Below are 23,110 nucleotides of genomic sequence, written 5' to 3'. Positions count from 1 at the left end.
GAAATGGCAAAAAGACAAAAAATAAATAAATAAAATTAAAAAAAAAATTTTTAAGGGAATGTTAGATTACTGATTATGCAAATGAACACCTAAATTGTAACAGGAAACTTCATAATTTCATTAACCGTCATTCAACTTTTTTGTTTCAATATGTTTTTATTTCAATATATCAGAGTTGAGAAATCAAAACCTCCCTTGTATGATACATATTGAATTTTTTGCATTGTGAATGATCTCTGTCATCTCTTAAAATAAAGTGCATTTGGAAAATTCTAATGTACTATATTCTAAGGGAGAATAAAAGAAAAATGACTTCCTTTTAAAAGTCACATTTTAACATTCTGGGACTGGGCAAATAGAGCAAAAGCCAATTCTCTCTTAGAGTCTGTTTGCTTGCCATATATTAACAAGTATGGTGGGTCTCTAGAACGACCCAAAAGACAGAATCTTAAGCACTAATTCTTATTTTTAATATTTTTTTGAATATTGTAAGATAGAACCATTCATCTTAGTGAGTTTTCTTCTGCCACTGTTAACTGTATAAAAATGCCATATATACATACTGAAATACCTATAGATAAAATTATATGATGCCAGAGAGTTGCTTTCTAAATAGTATAGGGAGGGTGAGGAAGTATATAAAAGAAATGAGATTAGTCATTAGTTGATAATTGCTAAAGCTAGGTCATGGGAATATTTGAGTTCATTACTTTGTCATTCTATTTCTGTTTGAAAATTTCCATACCAAAAATTATGCACATACAAAATAGTCAAATGGTCACAGGCAAGAAGAAAGGTATTGATAAAAAAAAAATATAGTCCAGGAGTTCCTGTCATGACTCAGTGGTTAACGAATCTGACTAGGAACCACGAGGTTCCAAGTTGGATCCCTGGCCTTGCTCAGTGGGTTAAGGATCCAGCGTTAATATGAGCTGTAGTGTAGGTCGCAGACATGGCTTCTTGGATCCCACGTTGCTGTGCCTCTGGCCCTGGCCGGTGGCTACAGCTCAATTGGACTCCTAGCCTGGGAACCTCCATATGCCACAGGAGCGGCCCTAGAAAAGGTGAAAAGAAGAAAAGAAAAAAAGGAAAGAAAGAAAAGAAATAGGGCTCAGAAAGTGAAGCAGGTGGTAACAATCTGGGAGGAAAAGAAGAGTGAGAGTGGAATGATAGTAGAAAAAAAAGGGGAGAAGATGGGTGGCCCTGAGGAATAGGATAAGAGTAGAATGTGAAAGGAATAGAGTAGAGGAGGAAGAAAGGTGGCTTAGAAAGTGACATGAACTACTCACCCTATTATTGCCCATATTATAGCAACACTTCCTCATCTTTTAGTATATCACAACAGAGTAAAATTCATTATTTAAAAAAAAATAATGCAGTGACTTCATTACTCTCCCTTACAACTCTCCTTTCTTCTTCAAAATCTCCCAGAACTGAGAGAGATATAGCTGGCAGTTTTCTTCCGTTATTGCTAAACGCACTGTAGATAACAAGAATTTGGGAGTTTCTCTATTTCTCTAGGGTTAGTATAGCCCGTGAACCAGTGATAGTCGTAAACTGGTTGACAACAGGATTACAGAAACTGAGAATAAGCACTTAAAAGAAACAGCTCATCCTTACAGTTAAATACCAATTGATAAATGTCAAAAGAAGAAGGGAAATTTTTAAATTGCCATTATGCAAATACCACAGTAATTATTATTGCATCAGTGGATGCTAAAATTGGTGAGCAAAAGTAGGATGCAGAAGACAATATTTCCATAGTCTCAATGGGGTCTCATCTCAAAATACTTAATTACAAAGGGTACAGTAACTTTATAGTAGAGAAATACGGCAGACACCACTTTAGTCAAGTACAAAGTTCACATTGCCAATTATAAGACATATCGCATCGTGTACTTCCTGAAATGATGCACTGGTAAAGTGAGTGAAGAAAACTGTGGTGTTGTTGCCAAAAGGCATAACCTCTATTTAACCATGAGAAACATCAGATAACTCAAATTGAGGGACATTCTACAAAATAACTGGCCTGGATTCATCAAAAATATAACAATCGTGAAAGACAGAAAATCATGAAAGACAAAGGACTGAGTGTCATAGATTAAAGGAGACCAAAGAGACGTGGGATCCTGGATTGGATTCTGGAATAGGAAAAGGACATTGGTGAGAAACTGGCAAAATGTAAATGAAGTTTGCAGACTAGCTCATAGTATTGTTAATTTCCTGGTTGACATGAAGGATATGCCAGAACACTCTACTATTTTTATGAATTTATGGAAAGTCTAAAATCATTTCAAAATTTAAAGTTTGGTTGCTTAAAAGTTATCTCCCCATAACAAATTTCTGGAAAAAAAGCTGGTACTTCATTACAAATAGTTCCAGAAGCACCACTCTAGAATATGGGGTTAAGAAGTGAATGGCTGGGGGTTGAAAGGTTATAAAACTACATTAAAGATTTGATGCATCTAGGACAGGAGAGATTTGGTTTTTTGGCTCTTTATCAAACATTGAAATGGCTACATTTCAAAATAATTGGCCTAGACTCATCAAAGATGAGTCAAAGATGAAATATGACAATTATGAAAAATACCAAATAACATTATTCCATCATTAGAAACTAACAACCTACCAAAGAGATTTTACACTTCTTAAACAACACATTTAAATATTGCCATGAAAAAGACTTGATGAAATTTTGAGGATGTGATCTAAAAATAATTTTCTCTTAAATGAACTCCAATATTCTATAAAGTTATTACCTTATCTTGTGAGTGAAGAAGATAAAGGACATCAGCATAATTAAATCCTTCATTTCCTTGTAATTCATTCTGTAACAGATCATTCCTTAGGACAATGCATGCCAGGGAAAATGCCACTTCAACCTAAATATGTGATTTTCAGAAATTAATGTTTTTTCACTCGTGGTTTATCAAATAATATTTCATTATACAAATCTTTATATGGGATATACCAATTCAGAGATGCCATAAAATCCATTAATTCAATTTGTCTGACTAGAGAGTGGCATTTCTAACTTTTCTGGAGAAATATCCCTTATAATTTTTAACAGCTGAGAAAATATCCTTCTGTGTGCCATACAAGCACAAAGTTCCACATGAGGGCATGGGGGAAGCAACCAGGTCCTGCAGTATATGTGAAGAGGTATCTTTTTTTTCTTTTGTTTTGTTGTTTTTAGGGCTGTACCCATGGCATAATGGAAGTTCCCAGGCTAGGGGTCACACTGGAGCTACAGCTGACGGCCTACAGCACAGCCACAGCAACATTGGATGTGAGCCGCACCTGCGACCTACACCACAGCTCACAGCAATGCCAGATCCCCGACCCACTGAGCAAGGCCAGGGATCGAACCCACATCCTCATGGATACTAGTCCGGTTCAGAAGCCGGGAACTCCTGCAGTAGCTGTTTTGCTTAAAACTTTGTTTAAAAGATTAAGTATTTTTATTATAGTTGTGAGCTTACATAAAGATCCAATTATTTTAAAAACGTCATAGCTATGTTAGTTTTTACTTTATCAGAACAACAACAACAAAAAAACCTTATTCTATACCTTAATGTTAGGAGAAGGGTGATTTCTCAGTAGCTGAATAAGTACTGGGAAGGCATTTTCATCTACAACATATTGTTGACTAATGGGATTGCTTGTATGGGCGACACCTGTAAGAATCCACATCTCAGTGGGATATTTTTTTCCATATTGGAAATGTTAAAGTCAAACATATCTTTATAGGTGTGGCTGATAAGATGTCCTAGCATAATATATTGACAGTATTTTACCTTAACACATGTCTAGGGATAGTTTTGTGTTCCTACTGACCAGAGTGTAGATAGCTCATAATACAGAATAAAAAGTCAAGAAATAGACCCACAAATAGCTAATCAATTGAGTTTTGACAAACATGCCTAGCTAACTCAGTGAAGGAAAAGATCATCTTTTCAGTAAATGATACTGAAACCATGGGGTGGCATATGTGAAAGGAATGAATCTCAGCCATTTGCAAAAATTAATTCAAAAGGGATTACACATCAAAATACAGAAGAAAACAGAAAACCTTTATGATCTTGAGTTTAGCAGGGAGTTCTTAAAGAGGACACAAAACCTTCAAACTTAAAACTTTGGCTTTTCAAAAGACCCTGTTACAAAAATGTAAACATACCATACACTGGGAGAAAATTTATGCAAAACGTACATCTAACAAAATACTTGTACCTCTGGAATTTATAAAGAATGCTTGCAATTCAAGGCAACAAAATGGGCAAGATATTTGAACAGAAGATATGCAAATGGAAAATAAACACATGAAAAGATGCTCTACATTTTTAGTCATTAGGAAAATGCTATTTAAAATCACAGTAAGATTTACTATACACCCACTACTACAGTAAAATTACCATACTAAGTGTCGATGAGGATGTGAAGCTATTGGAACTATCATGCACTGCTGGTAAGAGTGCAGAGTGGTAACCCTACTTTGACAAACAGTCTGGCAGTTTCTTTAAAAGTTAACAACAACAACAAAAAAGTTAAACACACCTACCCTATGACGCAGAGGTCACACTGTTAGATATTTACCCAAGAGAAATGAAAGCGTGTCTATACCAAACTTGTACATGGATGTTCATAAGTTTTATAATGGCAATAAACAGGAAACAATCTCCATCAGTGGGTACATGGATAAACAAATCATATCCATAACATTAGGGTTTTCCAGAGAAAGAGAAACAGCAGGATATATATATATATATGTATGTGTTATGTATGTATATCATAAGGCATAAAATTAACCATCACGCTATACAGAAGAATACTAAGCACTGAAAGAGAAGTATCTTATTGATATTTGATACAGTAATATGGATGAATATCAAAATAATTATACTGAGTGAAAGAAGCAAGAAAAAAGTATGTAATTCAATCCACATAAAATTCTAGAAAATGCAAACTAATCTATTGTGATAGAATACAGATTGGTGGTTTTCTAGGGATGGAGTGCGAAGAGGAAGAATACAAAGGGACACAGACATTTGGAGATGACGATTATGTTCACTTATTTGTGCTGATGGTGTCAAAGCTGAATACATATGTCAAAACTTATCGAACTGTACACTTTAATATAATTAATCTATTGCATATTTTATTTAAATATCTTCTCATATGTGGATTGCATTTCAATAGAGCTTTAAGAAACCCCACATTCATAGTCAAGAAAAAAATCAACCAATATAGACTCAGAAATGACAGACATGCTGGAACTGGTTCCAAAATGTTAAAACAGCTATTTTAAATATGCTCCGTATGTTTAAGAGTATAGAAGAAAACATGAATATGAGGAAGAAACAGGAGGGGTGTGTGTGTGTGTAAACAGTCTAAGCTGGTGAGTTTGAAAGCAAAATTTTTTTCTGCTCTTCTACAAGAGAACCTATGGCCTATGGAAAATGTGGACAGCTTTGAATTGAACTAAGAGAAGAAATTGAATACACACACATGTATATCAGTCACTTTGAATTTGCATTGTCATTTACTAGAATTTTAGAAATAACTATAACTTATACCATAGACTCTGCCTAAAACAACAACAAAACATTATCTTATCTGACTTGATTGCCTTGAAGCAGTTACTGAATTTTGGCAAAGTAGCTTTTCTAAGAAAGGAGGGAAGAAAATTCTTGGAACCAATTCCTACTTTCTTTATCCAGCTAGAATTTTTTTTAATGGAAATACAGTGGACTAGAAATGAAGTTTGTTTTTTTTTCCTTTCGTCTGTTTTTTTCCTTTCGTCTAAAAGAGGCAGTCTACAGTCAGCCCCATACATTCACTCAGGTCAGCAAAGAACCAGATTTTTTAATTTTTGGTAGTTCAATCACTAACAATTCCACATTTTTCAGATATCCCAAAATGTTAATTCCTTTGCAAAAAAAAAAAAAAAAAAAAAGGGAACAACTAGACCTAGAGGCCACTATATTAACAAAGAATCATTATGGAAAGAGACTGGAATTGAAAAAGGTGTCTTGGCATAGAAATTCTCCTATATCTTCAAAAACATAGAGTTGTTAAGATTCAAAATAAGAGATATTTTTCTCTTGGAGTTCCCGTAGTGACTCATGGGTTAAGAATCTGACTAGGATCCATGAGGATACAGGTTTGATCCCTGGTCTTGCTCCATGGGTTAAAGATCCAGATTGCCACAAGCTATGGCATAGATCACAGATGTAGCTTGGATCTGGTGTTGCTGTGGCTGTGGTATAGGCTGGCAGCTGCAGTTCCAATTCGACCTCTAGCCTGGGAACTTCCATATTCCACAGGTGCAGCCCTAAAAAGAAAAAAAAGAAGAAGAAAGAAAAAAAAATTTTTTTTTCTCAAATTTAAAAAAGGAGATTCTGGAGTTCCTGTCGTGGCTCAGTGGTTAACAAATCCGACTAGGAACCATGAGGTTGCAGATTTGACCCTTGTTCAGTGGGTTAGGGATCCAGCGTTGCCGTGAGTGTTGCCATGTGGGTCCCAGACACAGCTTGGATCCCGAGTTGCTGTGGCTCTGGTGTAGGCTGGTGGCTACAGCCCCGATTCGGCCCCTAGCCTGGGAACCTCCATATGCCGCGGGAGCGGCCCTAGAAAAGGCAAAAAGATCAAAAATAAATAAATAAATAAAAGGAAATTCCTGTAAGTCTAAATAAATAAATAAATATAAAGAAGATACCTTTAAGTCAAAATAGCCATAGCTTATGATCCTCATTTCCCATTCTAAGTAGAATTCAAGAGCAAGACTGATATTCTTAATTACACCATTTTTACTCATTAAGGTCTTGGAGAAATTAAAACATTATAGTAACAGATTAAATATGGTTAAGGGCTCTTAACAGTAGGGACAGAGAGAACGAGAAGTGTGTTACTGTTATTTTAAAAATTGAGAATAAATTTACAAACCAATACAGATGGATCCCACTGCTCTGATGACACTCAGAAGTGTGCCTTCCGCTATTTTACTAATCCTTAGTAAGCGAACCAGTGGTGCAATTCCATTCCCTTCACATATTTGATTCTGATGTATCCTGCTGTCCTTACTTAGAGCTATGACTGCTTCACCTCCTAGCAAAGAAAAGCAAGAAACACATCTCACACTCCAATGTCCTATTCTATATTGTGAAGATTTATGCATAAAAATAACTTACCAACATACTGCATTTTAGCTGATGGTGACAAAAGCATGTTTATTATAAAGTTGTATCCAATCTGTTCTGCCATATACTTTTGTTGTTTTAGTGTTTGTCCTGCCAGGGCCCAAAGTGCTACAGCTCCTTGTTCCTTGATATCTATTTGAAATGCCTATTTTAAAAAAATATTTCATTCATTCAGTGAGGATTTATTGAATACCATAGGAAGGTATGTTTAATAAAATGTTTATTCCAGAATTTTTTTAGTTTTCTTTTCACTTAACTAAATTCTTTTTTTTTTCTTTTTTTTTTTTTAGGGCTGCACCTGTGGCATATGGAAGTTCCCAGGCTAGAGGTTGAATCTGAGCCAGAGCCACTGGCCTATATCACAGCCAAGCAATCCCGGATCCCAGCTGCATCTGCAGCCTACGCTGCAGCTTGTAGCAAGGCCAAATCCTTAATCCACTGAGCCAGGCCAGGGATCAAACCTGTATCCTCATGGATACTAGTCAGGTTCTTAACCTGCTGAGCCACAACGGGAACTCCCAACTTAACTAAATTCAATATTGAATACTTTGTCCAAGAAAAAATGACAAGTAATCATAAAATTCCTACCTTGAGGAGTTTCAGAAGATATTTACTTAATGATTTTTCCAGAAATGCTCTCTGTATAGCAGGATTGGAACTTGCCAGTGCTTCCACAGCTACTGCACCCTTCACTTGGACACTAAGTTGTTTTCCTTTAAAAAGAGCTACCAGAGGAGGAATGGCTCCTTCCATGGCCATAGCATCCTGAACTTCCTTATTGTCACGTGCAACCTCAGCAATTGTAACAGAAGATACAGCTTTCAACACATCTTCAAATGAAATGAACTGGTTAAATAAATCTCTCAAAAAGTGGGAATATAAAAATGAAGCATATCAGTAGTTTCCCATATTTTAAAACAAGATTTATAGCTTATAAAAAATAAAACTAGAAAAAAGAAAAACTGGCCAGATTTTCACCACCCAAATGTGAACATTTCATTTGATTTCATTCACTATTTTTATAAATATTTGTAATGCGTATTATATAAGATAGATAACTTTAAACAGTGTTACGTATTTAACATAGTTGTACTATAAACACAATATCCTGCATTTTAATTTACCTGTAAACATTTTCCCATTCTTTATGAACATCAGTGTCTCCTACATATTTCATTAATGGGTGTATTTCATGTCCTGAAACATTAACATTTTGAAAAATATGTTTCCAGCTTTTTACTGTTTTACACAATGCTTAGGAGAAATCTTGGCACATAGGTATTTCCTTCCTGTTTATATAGTTTTCCATGAGGATAGTGTCCTAGGAATTATTGGAATAACTAAATACATTATACATTGATTTTCAGTTGGTCTTCTTTTATCTTTTTGCTTTTTGCTTTTTGCTTTTTTAGGGCCATACTCATGGCATATGGAAGTTCCCAGACTAGGGGTCGAATCCGAGCTGCAGCTGCTGGCCTGCACCACAGCCATAGCAACACCAGATCTGAGCCTCATCTGCAACCTACACTGCAGCTCACAGCAAGCCAGCTCCTTAACCTACGGAGCGAGGCCAGAGATCAAACCCGCATCCTTGTGGATACTAGTCAGATTCATTTCCACTGCGCCACAATGGGAACTCCATTTTTTTCTTTTTCTCAATTGAAGTATAGTTGACATACAATATTATGTTAGTTTCAAGTGTATAACATACTGATTTGATACTTAAATATAGTTTGAAGTGATCACCTTAAAAGTATAGTAACCATCTGTCCCCATGCAAAGTTATTTCAGTGTTATTGATCTTATTCCTTATGCTGTATATTACATCCTCATGACTTATTTTATAACTGGAAGTTTGTACCTCTTAACCCACCTATTTCGCACAACCCCCATCTCCCTCATCTCTGGCAACTACCAGTTTGTTCTCTGTATCTGCCTGTTTTGCTTGTTCATTTGTTTTGATTTTTAGATTTCACATGTGAGTGAATATGGTATTTGTCTTTGATTTATGTCACTTAGCATGATTCCCTCTAGATCTATCCATATATTGTTTCAAATGGCAAGATTTCATTCTTTTTTTATGGTTGTATAATATTCTGTCATGTATACATGCCACATCTTCATTCATTTATCTATGAGCAGTTAGGTTGCTTCAATATCTTAGCTATTGTAAGTAATGTTTCAATAAATATAGGGTTGCATTTATTTTTTTGAATTAGTGTTTATGTTTTCTAGTGATGGTAAATAACTAGAAATGGAATTGCTGGATCATTTGGTAGTTCTTTTTTTTTTTTAGAAACCTCTACACTGTTATCCATATTGGCCATACCAACTTACATTCCTACCAACAGTGCACAAGGGTTATCTTTTCTCTAACCCTTGTTGGAATCCTTGCCAGCACTTGCTATTTGCTATCTTTGTGGTTTTGATTTGCATTTCCCTGATGATAAGTAATGTTGAGCATCTTTCCATATTTCTCTTGGCCATTCATATGTCTTCTTTGGGAAAATGTCTATTAAGTTCCTCTGTTTTTAAATTAAATTGTTAGGGTTTTTTATTTTGAATCATTTAAGTTCTTCATACATTTTAGATATTAAGCTCTTATCAGATATATTGTTTATGAATATTTTCTCCCAATCAGTGGGTTATTTTTTTGTTTTGTTCATGGTTACCTTTGCTGTGCAAAGCTTTTTAGTTTGATTTAGTCCCATTTGTTTATTATTGCTTCTCTCTTGCTTGAGAAGACAGATTCAAAAAAAATATTTCCAAAATCAATGTCAAAGAGGCTACTGGCTGTTTTCTTCTAGGAGTTTTATGATTTCAGGCCTTAACATTTATATCTTTAATCTATTTTTGAGTTTATTTTTTATTTATGCTATAAGAGAGTGTCCAGTTTGATTCTTTTGTATGTAGCTGTTAAGTTTAGCCAACACCATTTAGTGAAGAGGCTACTTTTTCCCCATTGTATATTCTTATATCCTTTGTCATAGATTAATTGGCCATATAAGCATGGGTTTATTTCTGGGTTCTCTATTTTGTCCACTGATCTATGTGTCTCTTTTTTGTGTTGGCACAAGGCCATTTTGATTATTATAACTTTGTAATATAGTTTGAAATCTATAAAGCTGGAGTATGATACCTCCAGCTCTGTTCTTTGTTCTCAGTATTGCTTTGGGTATTTGTGTCTGTCACAGTTCCATGAAAATTTTAGGATCAAATGTTCAAACAAATGTTCTAGTTCTATGAAGAAGGCCATTGGCATTTTATTAGAGATGTCACTGAATCCTTAGATTGCCCTGGGTAGCATGGACATTTTAACAATAATAATTCTTCTAATCCATGAGCATGAAAGTACTTCCACTTATTTGTGTCATCTTTAATTCCTTTCATCAGTGTCTTAACAGTTTTTAAGAGTACAGGTCTTTCACCTCCTTGGGTTAAATTTATTTCTATATTTCTATATTCTGTATTTTATTCTTTTTGATGGAATTATAAATGGGATTTCTCTTTCTGATAACTGTTAGTTTACAGAAATGCAAAAGACTCGATACTAGGTTGAATAAAAGTGGTGAGAGTGGGCACCCTTGTCTTACTCCTGATTGTAGAGGAAATGCTTTTAGTTTTTCACTGTTGAGTACGGTATTAACTGTGGATTTGTTCTATATGGCTTTTATTATGTTGAGATATGTTCCCTCTATACCTACTTTGTTGAGAGTTTTTATTTTAAATGGATGAATTTTGTCAGAAGTTTTTTCTACATCTATTGAGATGATCATAGAATTTTTATCTGTTACTAATGTGGTATATCATATTAATTTATGAACATTGAACCATCCCTGGAATAAATGCCACTTGAACATGGTGTATGATCCTTTTAATGTATTGTTGAATTTAGTTTGCTAATATTTTGTTGAGAATTTTTGTGTACATGTTCATCAGGAATATAGGCCTATAATTCCCTTTCTTTCTTTCTCTTTCTTTTTTTTTAATATTTCTTTGATTTTGGCATCTGGGTAATGGTGGCCTCATGATTTTGGAAGTGTTTCTTCCTCTTCAGTTTTTTGGAATGGTTTGAAAAAGATAGGTGTTAAGTCTTCTATAAATGGCCCTGAACTTTAGTTTATTGGGAGTTTTTTGATTACTGCTATATTTTCAGTGCTGGTATTGGTCTGCTTCTATTTTTCCCTGATTCAGTCTTAGAAGATTGTATATTTCAAAAAAAATGTATCCATTTGTTCTACATTGTTGAATTTGTTGGTGTATAATTGTTTGCAGTAATCTTCTATGACGCTTTATATTTCTGTAGTGTCAGTTATAACTTCCCCTTTTTCATTTCTAATTTTATTTGGCCACTCTTTTTTCTTGATGAGTCTGGGTATAGGTTATCAATTGTCTTTGTCTTCTCAAAGAACCAGCTATTACTTTCAGTCTTTTCAAGTTTTTTAGTCTCTATTTCATTTATTTCCATTCTGATTTTTACTATTTCCTTTATCCACTAACTGATTTGTTTGTTATTCTTTTTCTAGTTCTTTAGGGGTAAGGTTAATTTGGGATTTTCTCATTTCCTGAGGTAGGCCTGTATTATTAAACTTCCCATAGATTTTGAAAGGTTGTAATTTTATTTTGTCTTAAGATATTTTCTGATTTCCTCTTTTATTTTTTTCATTAACCCACTGGTTTTTAGTAGCATGTTGTTTAGTCTCCACATGTTTGTGTTTTTTCAATTTTTCTAGTTTCATACCATTGTGGTTGGAAAAAATGCTTGGTATAACCTCTATCCTCTTAAATTTTTTAGGACTAGTTTTATGGTCTCATGTGTGATATATCCAGAGAATTTCAGTGTGCACTTGAAAAGAATGTGTAATCTGCTGGTTTGGGATGGATATATATATCTGTTAAGTCCAGCTGGTCTAATGTGTCATTTAAGACCAATGTTTCCTTATTGATTTTGTTTTGATGATCTGCCCATTGATGTAAGTGGATGTTAAAGTCTCATACTAGTGTATTAGTGTCAATTTCTCCCTTTATGTTTGTTAATATTTGCTTTATGTGTTTTAGCACCCCTATGTTGGGAGCATATATATGTATTTGTAAGTGTTACATCTTGTTTGATTATTTATCAATATATGATGCCCTCTTTGTCTCTTGTTACAGTCTTTGTTTTAGTCTATTTGTCTGATGTAAATATTGCTACTCCAGCTTTCTTTTTGTTTCCATTAGCATGAAATATCTTTTTGCATCCCCTCACTTTTAGTCTATGTGTGTTTTCAGATCTAAAATGAGTCTCTTGGTACACAGTATATTTATGGGTCTTGTTTTTTTTATCCATTTGGCCTCTTTATGTTTTTTGATATGAGCATTTAGTCCATTTGCATTTAAAGTAATTATCAACAGGCCTGTATTTATTGCCATTTTGTTCATTGTTTTCTAGTTGTTTTTGTAGTTCTTCTCTATTCCTTTCTTCTCTTGCTCTCTTCCATTGTGATCTGATTACCATCTTTAGTGTTATGTTTGGATTCCTTACTTGTTACTTTTTGTATATCTATCATAGGTTTTAGGATTTTTGGTTACCATTAGGTTCATATATAATAACCTATGTGTATAGGTGTCTGTTCTAAGTTCATGATCTCTTAGGTTTGAACACATTTTTTAAATCCCTACATTTTTAACCTTCCTCTTGTTTTATGCTTTGACGTCATATTTTACATCTTTATATTTTATGTATTCCTTAACTACTTATTATAAATAGATGATTTTATTAAATTCGTTGTTTAAGCTAACTACTAGCTTCATAAGTGGTTGATTCACTACCTTTATTAGATGTTTGCCTTTACCAGTAAGATTTTTTCTTTCATAATTTTCTTATTTCTAGTTGTGACCTTTTGTTTTCTGCTTAGATAACTCCCTTTAATATTTCTTATAGGGCTAGTTTAATGATGATGAACTCTTTTAGCTTTTGTTTGTCTGTAAAATTCTCTTCCTGTCCTTCAATTCTGAATGATAACCTTGCCAGGTAGAGTATTCTTGGTTATAGGTTTTTTCTTTTCAGCACTTTGAATAGATTGTGTCACTGGACTACAAAGTTTCAGCTGAGAAGTCAGCTGATATGAGTTCCCTTGTATGTAAAAAGTTGCTTTTCTCTTGTAACTTTTAAGATTCTCCCTTTATCTTTAATTTTTGACATTGGTTATAGTGGATCTTGGTGTGGACCTCTTTAGTTTCATTTTATTTGGGACCCTGTGCCTCCTGGACCTAAATGTCTGTCTCCTTCCCCAGATTGGGGAAGTTTTCACTTATTACTTATTTAAATAATTTCTCTGTCCTTTTTCTCTCCCTTACCCTTCTTGGATCCATATAATATGAATATCGGTACATCTGATGTTATTCCACAGGTCCCCTAAACTATCCTAATTTTTAAAATCCTTTTTTTCTTCTTTCTGTTCAGCTCACGTGATTCCATTACTGTGTCTTCCAGCTTGCTTATCCATTCTTCTCTATCATCTACTCTACCATTGATTTGCTCTAGTATATTTTCCATTTCTATTATTGTATTCTTCAGCTCTAACTGGTTCTTTTTTTTTTTTTTTTTTTAGAGCTGTACCCATGGTATATGGAAGTTCCCAGGCTAGGGATTGAATCAGAGCTAGCTTCTGACCTAGGCCACAGCAACATGGGATCTGAGCCACACCTATAACCTACAACACAGCTCATGGCAATGAAGGATCCTTAACCCACTGAGCAGGGACCTTGTGCTTCTAACCCACTGGGATGGAACCTGTGTCTTCATGAATATTAGTCAGGATTGTTACTGCTGAGCCATGACATAAAATTCTTGTTATACATTTTAACCAACATATTTATTCTGTATTCATTCTTAGAGAACTAGAATAGAAAGACAGATGATAAACTGAGCAAGAAGAAAAACATAGAAGCTTTTCCCCAATTTTTTATGCCAAGTTGAATGAAAATTCTTACAGAACCTAAGACCACTTGCAGTAACTGCAGAAATGAACTCATGGCTTCTTGTGTTCTTGGTACTTATATGCACTTCAGAGTCTTGACAGCCTAATGACCTGATGACCTTGAATTTTGATATCAAATATCTAATAGCAAATCTGAAGTCCTTATTGTAACTTGAAAAATAGCTTTCAGTGACCAATGTGTGTGTTATTCATACAAGGAGACACCTACCTAAGTCCGTGGACATATTAACTACATCATTTTCATTATTCATGTCAATAATTACATTTACAAACATGTCTAATTAAATGTTTTAAAAATTATGGCTTTTAAAGTCAATTCCTTTTATAAACCCAGGAGTTTAAATTTAAGTGTTCAAAAATTAGGTTATATTACATATGTCCAGATCTATCCTGAGATAAATCCAAGACATTAATTCATATAGGAAAAGTCCAAATCCTTATTTGCTTCACTTAATATCTGGTCACTTTTAAATGGAATAGTATAGAAATAGAAGCTCACCTGAATCAGAACTCAGAAATGTGATGAGGTATGGGATACCTTTGTGGTCTCTCACTGCTCTTTGATTGTTTTCATTTCCCATGCATAATACCCGTATACAGTTCATTACATTTACTAGCACACTTTCTATGTCTAAGTTTAAGAGATTTATCAGAGCTGGGATTCCATTCTAAAAATAAACAAAAAATTTAGTTATAATTGAGGGTATATTCAATCTCTATTTAAAAACACATCTATAATCTTTCTTGCTATAAATAACTGCTTTTTTAGGAGAGAACAAGTGCCCATAAACAAATGTATCTACTGATATGTTATGTTAAATGACAGTTATTAAAACTTTGAACATATCTTATGCTTTAATATTAAGGTAAGTATTTTATAAATATATTTTAAAATAGCTTCCTCTGTACCAAAATCATTTGAGGCTACAAGTTCACTATAACATATAAGTATCTAAAAGTGAAATAACTGAATAAGGTCAATTGAATACAGTGCTCACTGGGAAATATTTGCCCTGGCAGACATTGCACTGGCAATTGATAATTATATTTGTACAACAAAAAATATTATCTTAAAATGTGAATATAATTTCCATGTGAATATAATTTCCTAATTTTAAGTGGAGAAAGATGGCATTGCTTCCTAATAACAGAAATAATGCAAGAATATTAAGGAAGATAAGAAATAGAAATGTAATGTCATTTTCAATAAAGCTAGGTGATATCTGTAATGTTGAACCATAATATTTATGAGTAGCCAACAAGGGTGAGAAAGATCTGACAAAACACAGTTTTCCAAAATAAGTGACCCTACCTTAAGGGGCAGGAAAATACACACACACACACACACACACACACACACACACACACACTTGCGTGTGTGGAATAATAAGAATGGGTATGCAGGATAGTGGCAGGGTCTTTAGAGAGTTAAAAAGGAAGAGAGAGACTTGCATTGTGAAGGAAATAGGATCTACATTATGGTACCATGCACCAGTCTCTGTTGGCTGAGAGAAAGTAAAGCTGAAATGACCCATGCATATAACTCTGTAGCATATGTCATATTCCTGTTAGCCTAAATATGGATCTGGGCCCCTGGCCACATATATTTCCTCAAAATAGCTAGACCAGAAAGACCTCACCTAATTCCAAGTGAGTAATGATTAAAAAGAAACTAGGACAAGTAGTTCCTGTTGTGGCTCAGCATTAACGAACACGACTAGTATCCATGAGAATGCACATTTGATCCCTGGCCTCAGTCAATGGGTTAAGGAACCAGCGTTGGCATGAGCTATGGTATAGGTCAAAGACGCAGCTCAGATCCCACGTTGTGGCAGCTGTGGTAGAGGCTAGCAGCTACAGCTCTGATTTTACTTCTAGCCTGGGAACTTCCATATGATGTGGGTGCAGCCCTAAAAAAGACCAAAAAAAAAAAAAAAAAAAAAAAAAACCCAACCAGACAAACAAACAAAAAAAAACTAGAATAAGATCTGTCCAAAACAAGAAAAAATAATAGGAAAAGCTTACGATGGATGAAGAATACTTATGCCACAAAGCAGATGAAAAACTTTAACCAAAAATGCTATAGTATTGTCAATGAAAAAAAAATAGGCAATCGCCTCTATAAAACATGGGTACAGAGGCGAGACACCAGTGCTCAGGGAAGATTTTTTGAGACAAGGGGAGGTGAAAGAACAGCTAGAAAAGCTTGGGAAAAATGTGTAGAGATATAAAAGCCAAAGTTTAATCCACATAAAAAATAAGTAAGTTCAAAAAAATGTAGCAAGAGACAAAGAGGATAGGATTGAGAGGTGAAAAATGGAATGAAACAGAAAATGATACTGTGTAAAACAGGAAAAGTTGACTCAATACGCAAATAACTGGTGCTCCCAAAGAGAAGTGTTTAGTTCATTCAGTGATCAATAAATTCAATAGTCAGTTTTTGACTTTCATCTTACAGCAGCATTGACATACTGATTATTCTCCTCTTTGGCAAATAGGACAACAGATTCCTCAGGTTTCTTCCTACCTCACTGGCCATTCCTTCTTAGTCTCCATTGAGGTCCGTCTGGGTCTTTTAGCTTTCCCATAGATCCTGGTGACTCAACTTTCAGAAAAATAATACGGAATATGCCTGCTTCTCACCATTTCCACGATTACCACTGTGGCTCAAGATACCACTATCTGTTACCTAGATTATTCAAATAGCTTTAGTCTTGCTGCATCCACCCTTGTTTCAACCCAGAGGGTAGAATGATAAAAATCTCTCATGAAACTTCTCAGAACAAAATTATTCAATGGCTTAACATAAAAAAGTAAAAGCCAAGCTATCTAACAATTACTCACATGGTCTTACAAGATGTGTTCCACCATTACCCAGCTAAGGGTGCCTCCTATTTCTCTTTTCTCAGCTGTTTTTGCTTACTTGCTATTCCTTGACTATGCCAGGCACACTCATTTACTTTGCACTCATTTCCTCTGCCTAGAATGCTCTTCACAACAGAAAAACATGGCACACTTCCTCATCTCTTTTAGGCTTATACTCAAATGCCAACTTCCTAGTGAAGTATTTTTTGCCGAGCTCCCCCTTTGCCATTTCCCTGCTTTATTTTCCTCCTTAAAACCTCTTCTCATCCAACATATTATATATTGGTTTATTTTCTTGTTTATTGTCTTGTTACCCCCAACTAGGATTAAAAACTCCATGAAGGCTGGGATTTTGTTTTGTTCACTGCTGTAACCCTAGCATTTAGAAGTATATTTCAGCATAATAAACCCTCAAAAAGTACTTGTTTATGAATGAACTTAAAGAATACTACAGAAAAAAATTGAAGCTATGAATTCAAGAACATATTTTGAAAATAAACAAAGGTAAATGTGGAAGCCCCAGGGAAAATTAGGAACTAGAATTGATGTGTAAGTCCTGGACTGCAAAGATAAAGAAAAAAAAAGAGAAAACACTGGTCATACAATAGGAGATTTTTGAAAAACCAAAAATGATAACAAAATATGACAGAACTAAGATTAAACATGTCATATCAATAAATGTAAATGTGCTATACTCAACAAAAAGCGAACGACAAAACAAACCTACATATACTACATACACATTTATCCTAACTCTGGGTGATCAGAATCACTAGAGGTTGTAGGGTCTAAATGACTTAGACTAGCTGATGAACTCTGGTTGTGGGCCTGGGGGAGGAGAAAATTTCTAATATATTTTCTAAATGAATGATAACAAATCAACCAGCAAGAAATAATATGACTCTTAAAAAGTTAAAAAGAAAAGGATGGGCAAGGCCAAATTAAACCTAAGAGCACAAAAGAAAACAAAGATCACAAATCAAATTTTGAACAAGACAGAATTTGGAGCAAAAAAAATTACACTTGACAAAAAGGGTACATTTTATAATGTTAAATGACTCAATCCATAGTGAAAAAGCATCACCTGAAGAAAACTATAAAAGTAACCTTACTTATAAATATTTCAAATCCATCTTACCTAAAACATTAATAGACATAATGGGTGGGCTTTATTTGAAGAAATACAGCATGGTAAACATTGCTTGGTGTTCACAAAACAATAAATTTTTTCTAATTCTTTCTGATGCATAATTAGACTTCATTTACCAGCCAGAAAGGAAATAGCCAAGGTGGTGGTATTTCTTGTAATATCTTCCCTTAAACAAGAAGCAACCACATCCCCTAGAGCTGCAAAAACAGTTGGCCTGTCTTCCCTGTTGTCTTACCAGATGTTTTTGTTGAGAAAGTCTTCCTCTGGGCTTCTTGCACTCCTACCAGTATATCACAATTGCTAAGCTCTCTCACCTGCACCATGCCTCGGGATTTGTTTGCAGCTATCACTCTTGAAAGATGTGGTAATGTCTACTGCCCAGAAAAGAATAGGCTTGCTTACTGGTTGTTAAGCTCAAGATTTCTCAGATTTGGCACACACCCAATATGTGGGTTGGATCTACCTGAGCCCACTGTATCACCTTGTGGGACTTCAGGACAGGGGAAATAAAAAACCCTTTCTGTGCTTGCTCTGGCATTGTTTTGCTATTATTTACTGTCATCGCTCATGGGATTGTAGCAGGTTTACTCTTAGGCATCCTCATGGAGATTGGCATGATTCCCTGAAGATTTATGAGGGCCACTGCATAAAGAAATGGTAGCGTCTTGCTAGTTTCTTCATGAGAGAGTTAGTGTCAGTCAAAATGATGTTCTGTGGAATGAACTTACACATTTGGCAATAACATCTTTGTTTTCAAATTGAGCAATATCATATAGAATGACAGCACATCGAGAGTGTAATTCAGGTTCATCAGAAACCAGTAGGTTGATCAAAGCTGGAATGGCTCCTGCCTCCACTAGAGCATGCACTACACTTGCATGGGTTGAAATATTACTCAATAACCCAACCGTTTTGCACTGTAATTTTATTTTTGTACCTTTTAATAAATTGATTAAAGCAGGAATGGTACCTACAATGAAAAGATCAAGAAAAAGCATGAATCATTTTTAACTATTTATAGTCAATTTATCATGATAAGATTTAAATAAAATATGGCATTGCCATATAAACAATTAGCAAATAAGTCTATAAAATTTTTATAAAATTATCACCTGAAACTACACAGATGCACTTTTCTGTCTTGCCTACAGTATAGGCAGCTCTCATTGTTTACACATTTGATTTTCACACAGCACACAATCATAAGTTTCACATTGGCAACATTAACCGACCTTTGAAACACTGAATATCGCTTAAGATCATTGATAAGTAAATTATTTGAACTACCACATGGTAAGAGTTTAGTTCTGATTATTGTGTCAACTTTATGTGGCAGTGGTCTGTGAAAATTATTTGAGCATTTTATTATATTTTACCCATATTTGATACAAGCAATTGAAAAATGACAAGTGCTACTTTGCTGTACAGCAGAAATTGACAGAACATTGTAAATCAGCTTAATAGAAAAAAAATAAAAATCTTTAAAAAATTTTAAAAAAAAAGAAAAATGACAAGTGCTGAATCTAGTAAAAAGTAACCTTAGCCTCATTAATTACAACTGATTTGAAGATGGAAATCATTGGGCATGGTGAAAATGGAAAATCTGGCTTCAGTTGAATGTTACTTAAACGTAAAGAGTACATTATGGAACACGCATGACATGCTGGAAATATAATGGGTATAATTAGGGATGTATGTCTGTATTTAGCTACCTTAACTGAAAGCTTCGTCATGACTTGTTTATCTATGATTCACTTTTTGGATAAAGAGCTTTCTGTACATTTTTAAGAACACATTAGAGAACTAACTGTAATAATTTTTCATTCATTTATTCATTCAACAAATATTTATTAAGCATCTAATTTGTGCCCAATATTCACATTAGAGTAGTGGCTATCATAATGGACAGTGTAGATAGAATATTTCCATCATTTTAGAAAGTTATCATGAGAAGTGCTATTCTCAAAACAATCCTATGAGGTAGGAACTATTTTATTAATGAGAAAATTCGGCATAGAGAGGGTAAGCAATTAGCCTGAGTTCTTAATGCGGAGCTAGTTATGAACCAGGCCTGACAATATAACTGTTATTTTTATAAATAAAGTGTACAAATACAGAATAGGGATAATTTTTAAGTGAAAGTAAACATATGAGGTATTATGGTGAAGTAATTTAATATTTTTAAGTTTGCAAACTTTTCAAGAAATGGGATTTTGTATAGTTTTTTGATCCTGTGCAACTTCTGCTTGGAATACAAAATAAGGCCGACAGGTAAAGGAAATGTCTTAGAAAAAAGAAAAATAGAAACTTAAAATCAACTAAAAAGTTGTCTTCACATTGGGAGTTCCCGTCGTGGAGCAGCGGAAACGATTCCGACTGGGAACCATGAGGTTGCGGGTTCGATCTCTGGGTCAAGGATCTGGCATTGCCATGAGCTGTGGTGTAGGTGGCAGACACAGCTCGGATCTTGCGTTGCTGTGGCTCTGGCGTAGGCTGGCAGCTACAGCTCCGATTAGACCCCTAGCCTAGGAACCTCCATATGCCGCTGGTACGGCCCTAAAAGGACAAAAGACAAAAAAAAAAAAGTTATCTTCACAAATAAAAGTACATTTTTAAGTGATTGCCTATATCTCTATGTAAAATACATAAGCAAAAGATAGTTAATTGATTTTACATCACCTGCATCCAAAATACTTTTCCAGTATCCATCATTTGCTAGGCAGATTACTTCTAAAGACATGACAGCCATCATCCTTCGCTTATAGCTTTCACACTGTAACATTTCTGGTAAGAATTCAACAGAAAAATACACACTGTGATTACACAAGAGGTAACAGAATGATTGATTCCATTTCTGTACAGGCCAAGGGAAGCCGTGAGTTGAGATCACCATCATCACCACCAACTTCATTCATTAAATTGCCTTCTGTGCATTTGAGGTGCTTAAACAGATTGAACACTCATGATCTTTGATATTTATAATCTACATAAGTAGTATAAAAAATCCTGAAATTCTTTGTCTTTGGTGTGAATGATTTAGATTATTTGGCCAATTCGAATTGGTTCGAATTCACTTGGAAAATAGCATACCTCTTTCTTGCCTGAAATCAGCTGTTGAATAAAATTTGAGTATGGGTTTTCAAGAATGGCAAAGTAAACTAATTATTGTCAATAAAAATTTAATATCCATTAAATCATATATGAAGCTTTATACATTTCCTGAATATGATGAAGATATTAAAAAAAATCTTGAATTTATACTCCAGACAGGAGATAATACAAATATACATGCTTCTGAACAATGTCTCTGGTGCAAGCAAAACCACATAGAAATATCTTTGCCCATCTCTTTTTTTACCCAGCCCCTGTAATAACAATTCCGGTCCTAACTCCTACCTGGCTAGTTCACTCCCTGGTAGTCTCTTTTAAAATTCAGCTTTTGGAGTTCCCGTCATGGCTCAGTGGTTAGTGAACCTGACTAGTATCCATGAGGATATGGGTTCAAACCCTGGCCTCACTCAGTGGGTTTTAAGGATACGTCACTGCCATGAGCTATGGTGTAGGTCGCAGACACGGCTCGGACCCCCTCCCCCACCAGTAGCTGTGGCTGTGGAGAAGGCTGGTGGCTATAGCTCTGACTGGACCCCTAGCCTGGGAACCTCCATACGCTGCCAGTGCGGCCCTAAAAAGACAAAATAATAATAAAACAAAATTCAACTCTCACTCCAAGAGCTAATCCTGGAGAGTTGTAATATACTCTAATTCTTCTCTTATTCATTGCTGAAATGGGCCATGTAAGGAGGGAGCACTATTACAGGGCACAAAGCAAAGAAGCAGTGGACAGATGCTCATTGTTAGTGGTGTGCTCATTTCACTATCAGGACTTCCCAACAACGGCTGTAGGAAGGAGTGCCTTTCAAGAATGTCTTGTGCCATTAGGCTGTTACTGTTAGGGGTCAGAGCTTCCTATCATTGATGTATTTTATCAAAAGTAACAGGATAGTCTTCTTAGTTCCTCTTCAAAAGACTAGTTTATAATGACATATATGCATCCACATAAACATTGAAAACTCTTTCTAGCATATCTCAGGCTGATTGATATACTTGGAATGTGTTCCCAGTACCCAGTAAATTCCAAAATCAGGTATTGAGCCAGCTTTGAAATCAGTTACGCAGACTTCTTGAATCAGTAGAATGCAGTTGAAAATCTTACATATCTTATCTCATTCCAAAATGAGTTGGTAAAAATATTTGTTCTCATTCCCCATTTTTGCTCTAGTTATTATTTTATTAAAGTAATATATGCTCATGATTCAGAGTTAAATGTTACTAAAAAGCCTTTAGCAAAATGTAGTAGTTCTTTGCTTTACCCTCTCCAATTTTCTGAGTTTTGTCACTCCAAATATTTCCACTTTGGACTCTTTCCCTATACTGTCTGTGATTAACATATCTCCATATTTCTAAATAATTATACACACTGTTACCTTTGTTGTGTCAATTTTAGATATTGATTTTTTTTCTCTGACTTAAAAATTTTATTGTAGTTGGTTTACAGTGTTAATTTCAGGTGTACAGCAAAATGATTGTTATACATATAAATATATTCATTCTTTTTCAGATTCTTTTCCCACATAGGTTATAATAGAATATTGAATTGAGTTCTCTATGCTATACAGTAGGTCCTTGTTGGTTATCTATTTTATGTATAGTAGTATGTGCATGTTAATCCAAAACTCCTAATTTATCCCTCTCCTCCCCATTTCCTCTTTGGTAACCATGAATTTGTTTTCTAAGTCTGTGAAACTGTTCCTATTGTGTAAATATATTAATTTGTATCATTTTAAAATTAGATTCCACATGTAAGTGATATCATATAATATTTGTCTTTTTCTGACTTCACTTAGTATAAAAATCTC

General features: G+C 34.7%; 1 protein-coding gene across 1 annotated transcript in view; it reads right to left on the bottom strand.

Moving 5' to 3' along the window:
- The window catches only part of ANKAR (ankyrin and armadillo repeat containing), a 59,581-nt gene that overhangs the window by 11,101 nt on the left and 25,370 nt on the right, over positions 1-23,110 (bottom strand). The window contains exons 9-16 of the mRNA XM_021075406.1: positions 20,874-20,978; positions 18,923-19,164; positions 14,679-14,847; positions 7,785-8,026; positions 7,188-7,341; positions 6,943-7,104; positions 3,571-3,677; positions 2,760-2,882 (exon numbers count right to left, since the gene is read on the bottom strand). Of these exons, the coding sequence (XP_020931065.1) occupies positions 2,760-2,882; positions 3,571-3,677; positions 6,943-7,104; positions 7,188-7,341; positions 7,785-8,026; positions 14,679-14,847; positions 18,923-19,164; positions 20,874-20,978 (1,304 nt within the window). The remainder of the gene's footprint in view (positions 1-2,759; positions 2,883-3,570; positions 3,678-6,942; positions 7,105-7,187; positions 7,342-7,784; positions 8,027-14,678; positions 14,848-18,922; positions 19,165-20,873; positions 20,979-23,110) is intronic.

The sequence above is a fragment of the Sus scrofa genome, chromosome 15, assembly GCF_000003025.6.
Source record: "Sus scrofa isolate TJ Tabasco breed Duroc chromosome 15, Sscrofa11.1, whole genome shotgun sequence".
Classification (NCBI taxonomy): domain Eukaryota; kingdom Metazoa; phylum Chordata; class Mammalia; order Artiodactyla; family Suidae; genus Sus; species Sus scrofa.
Note: the sequence above shows the minus strand (reverse complement) of the source record. Positions and strands in the feature narration are given on the sequence as shown.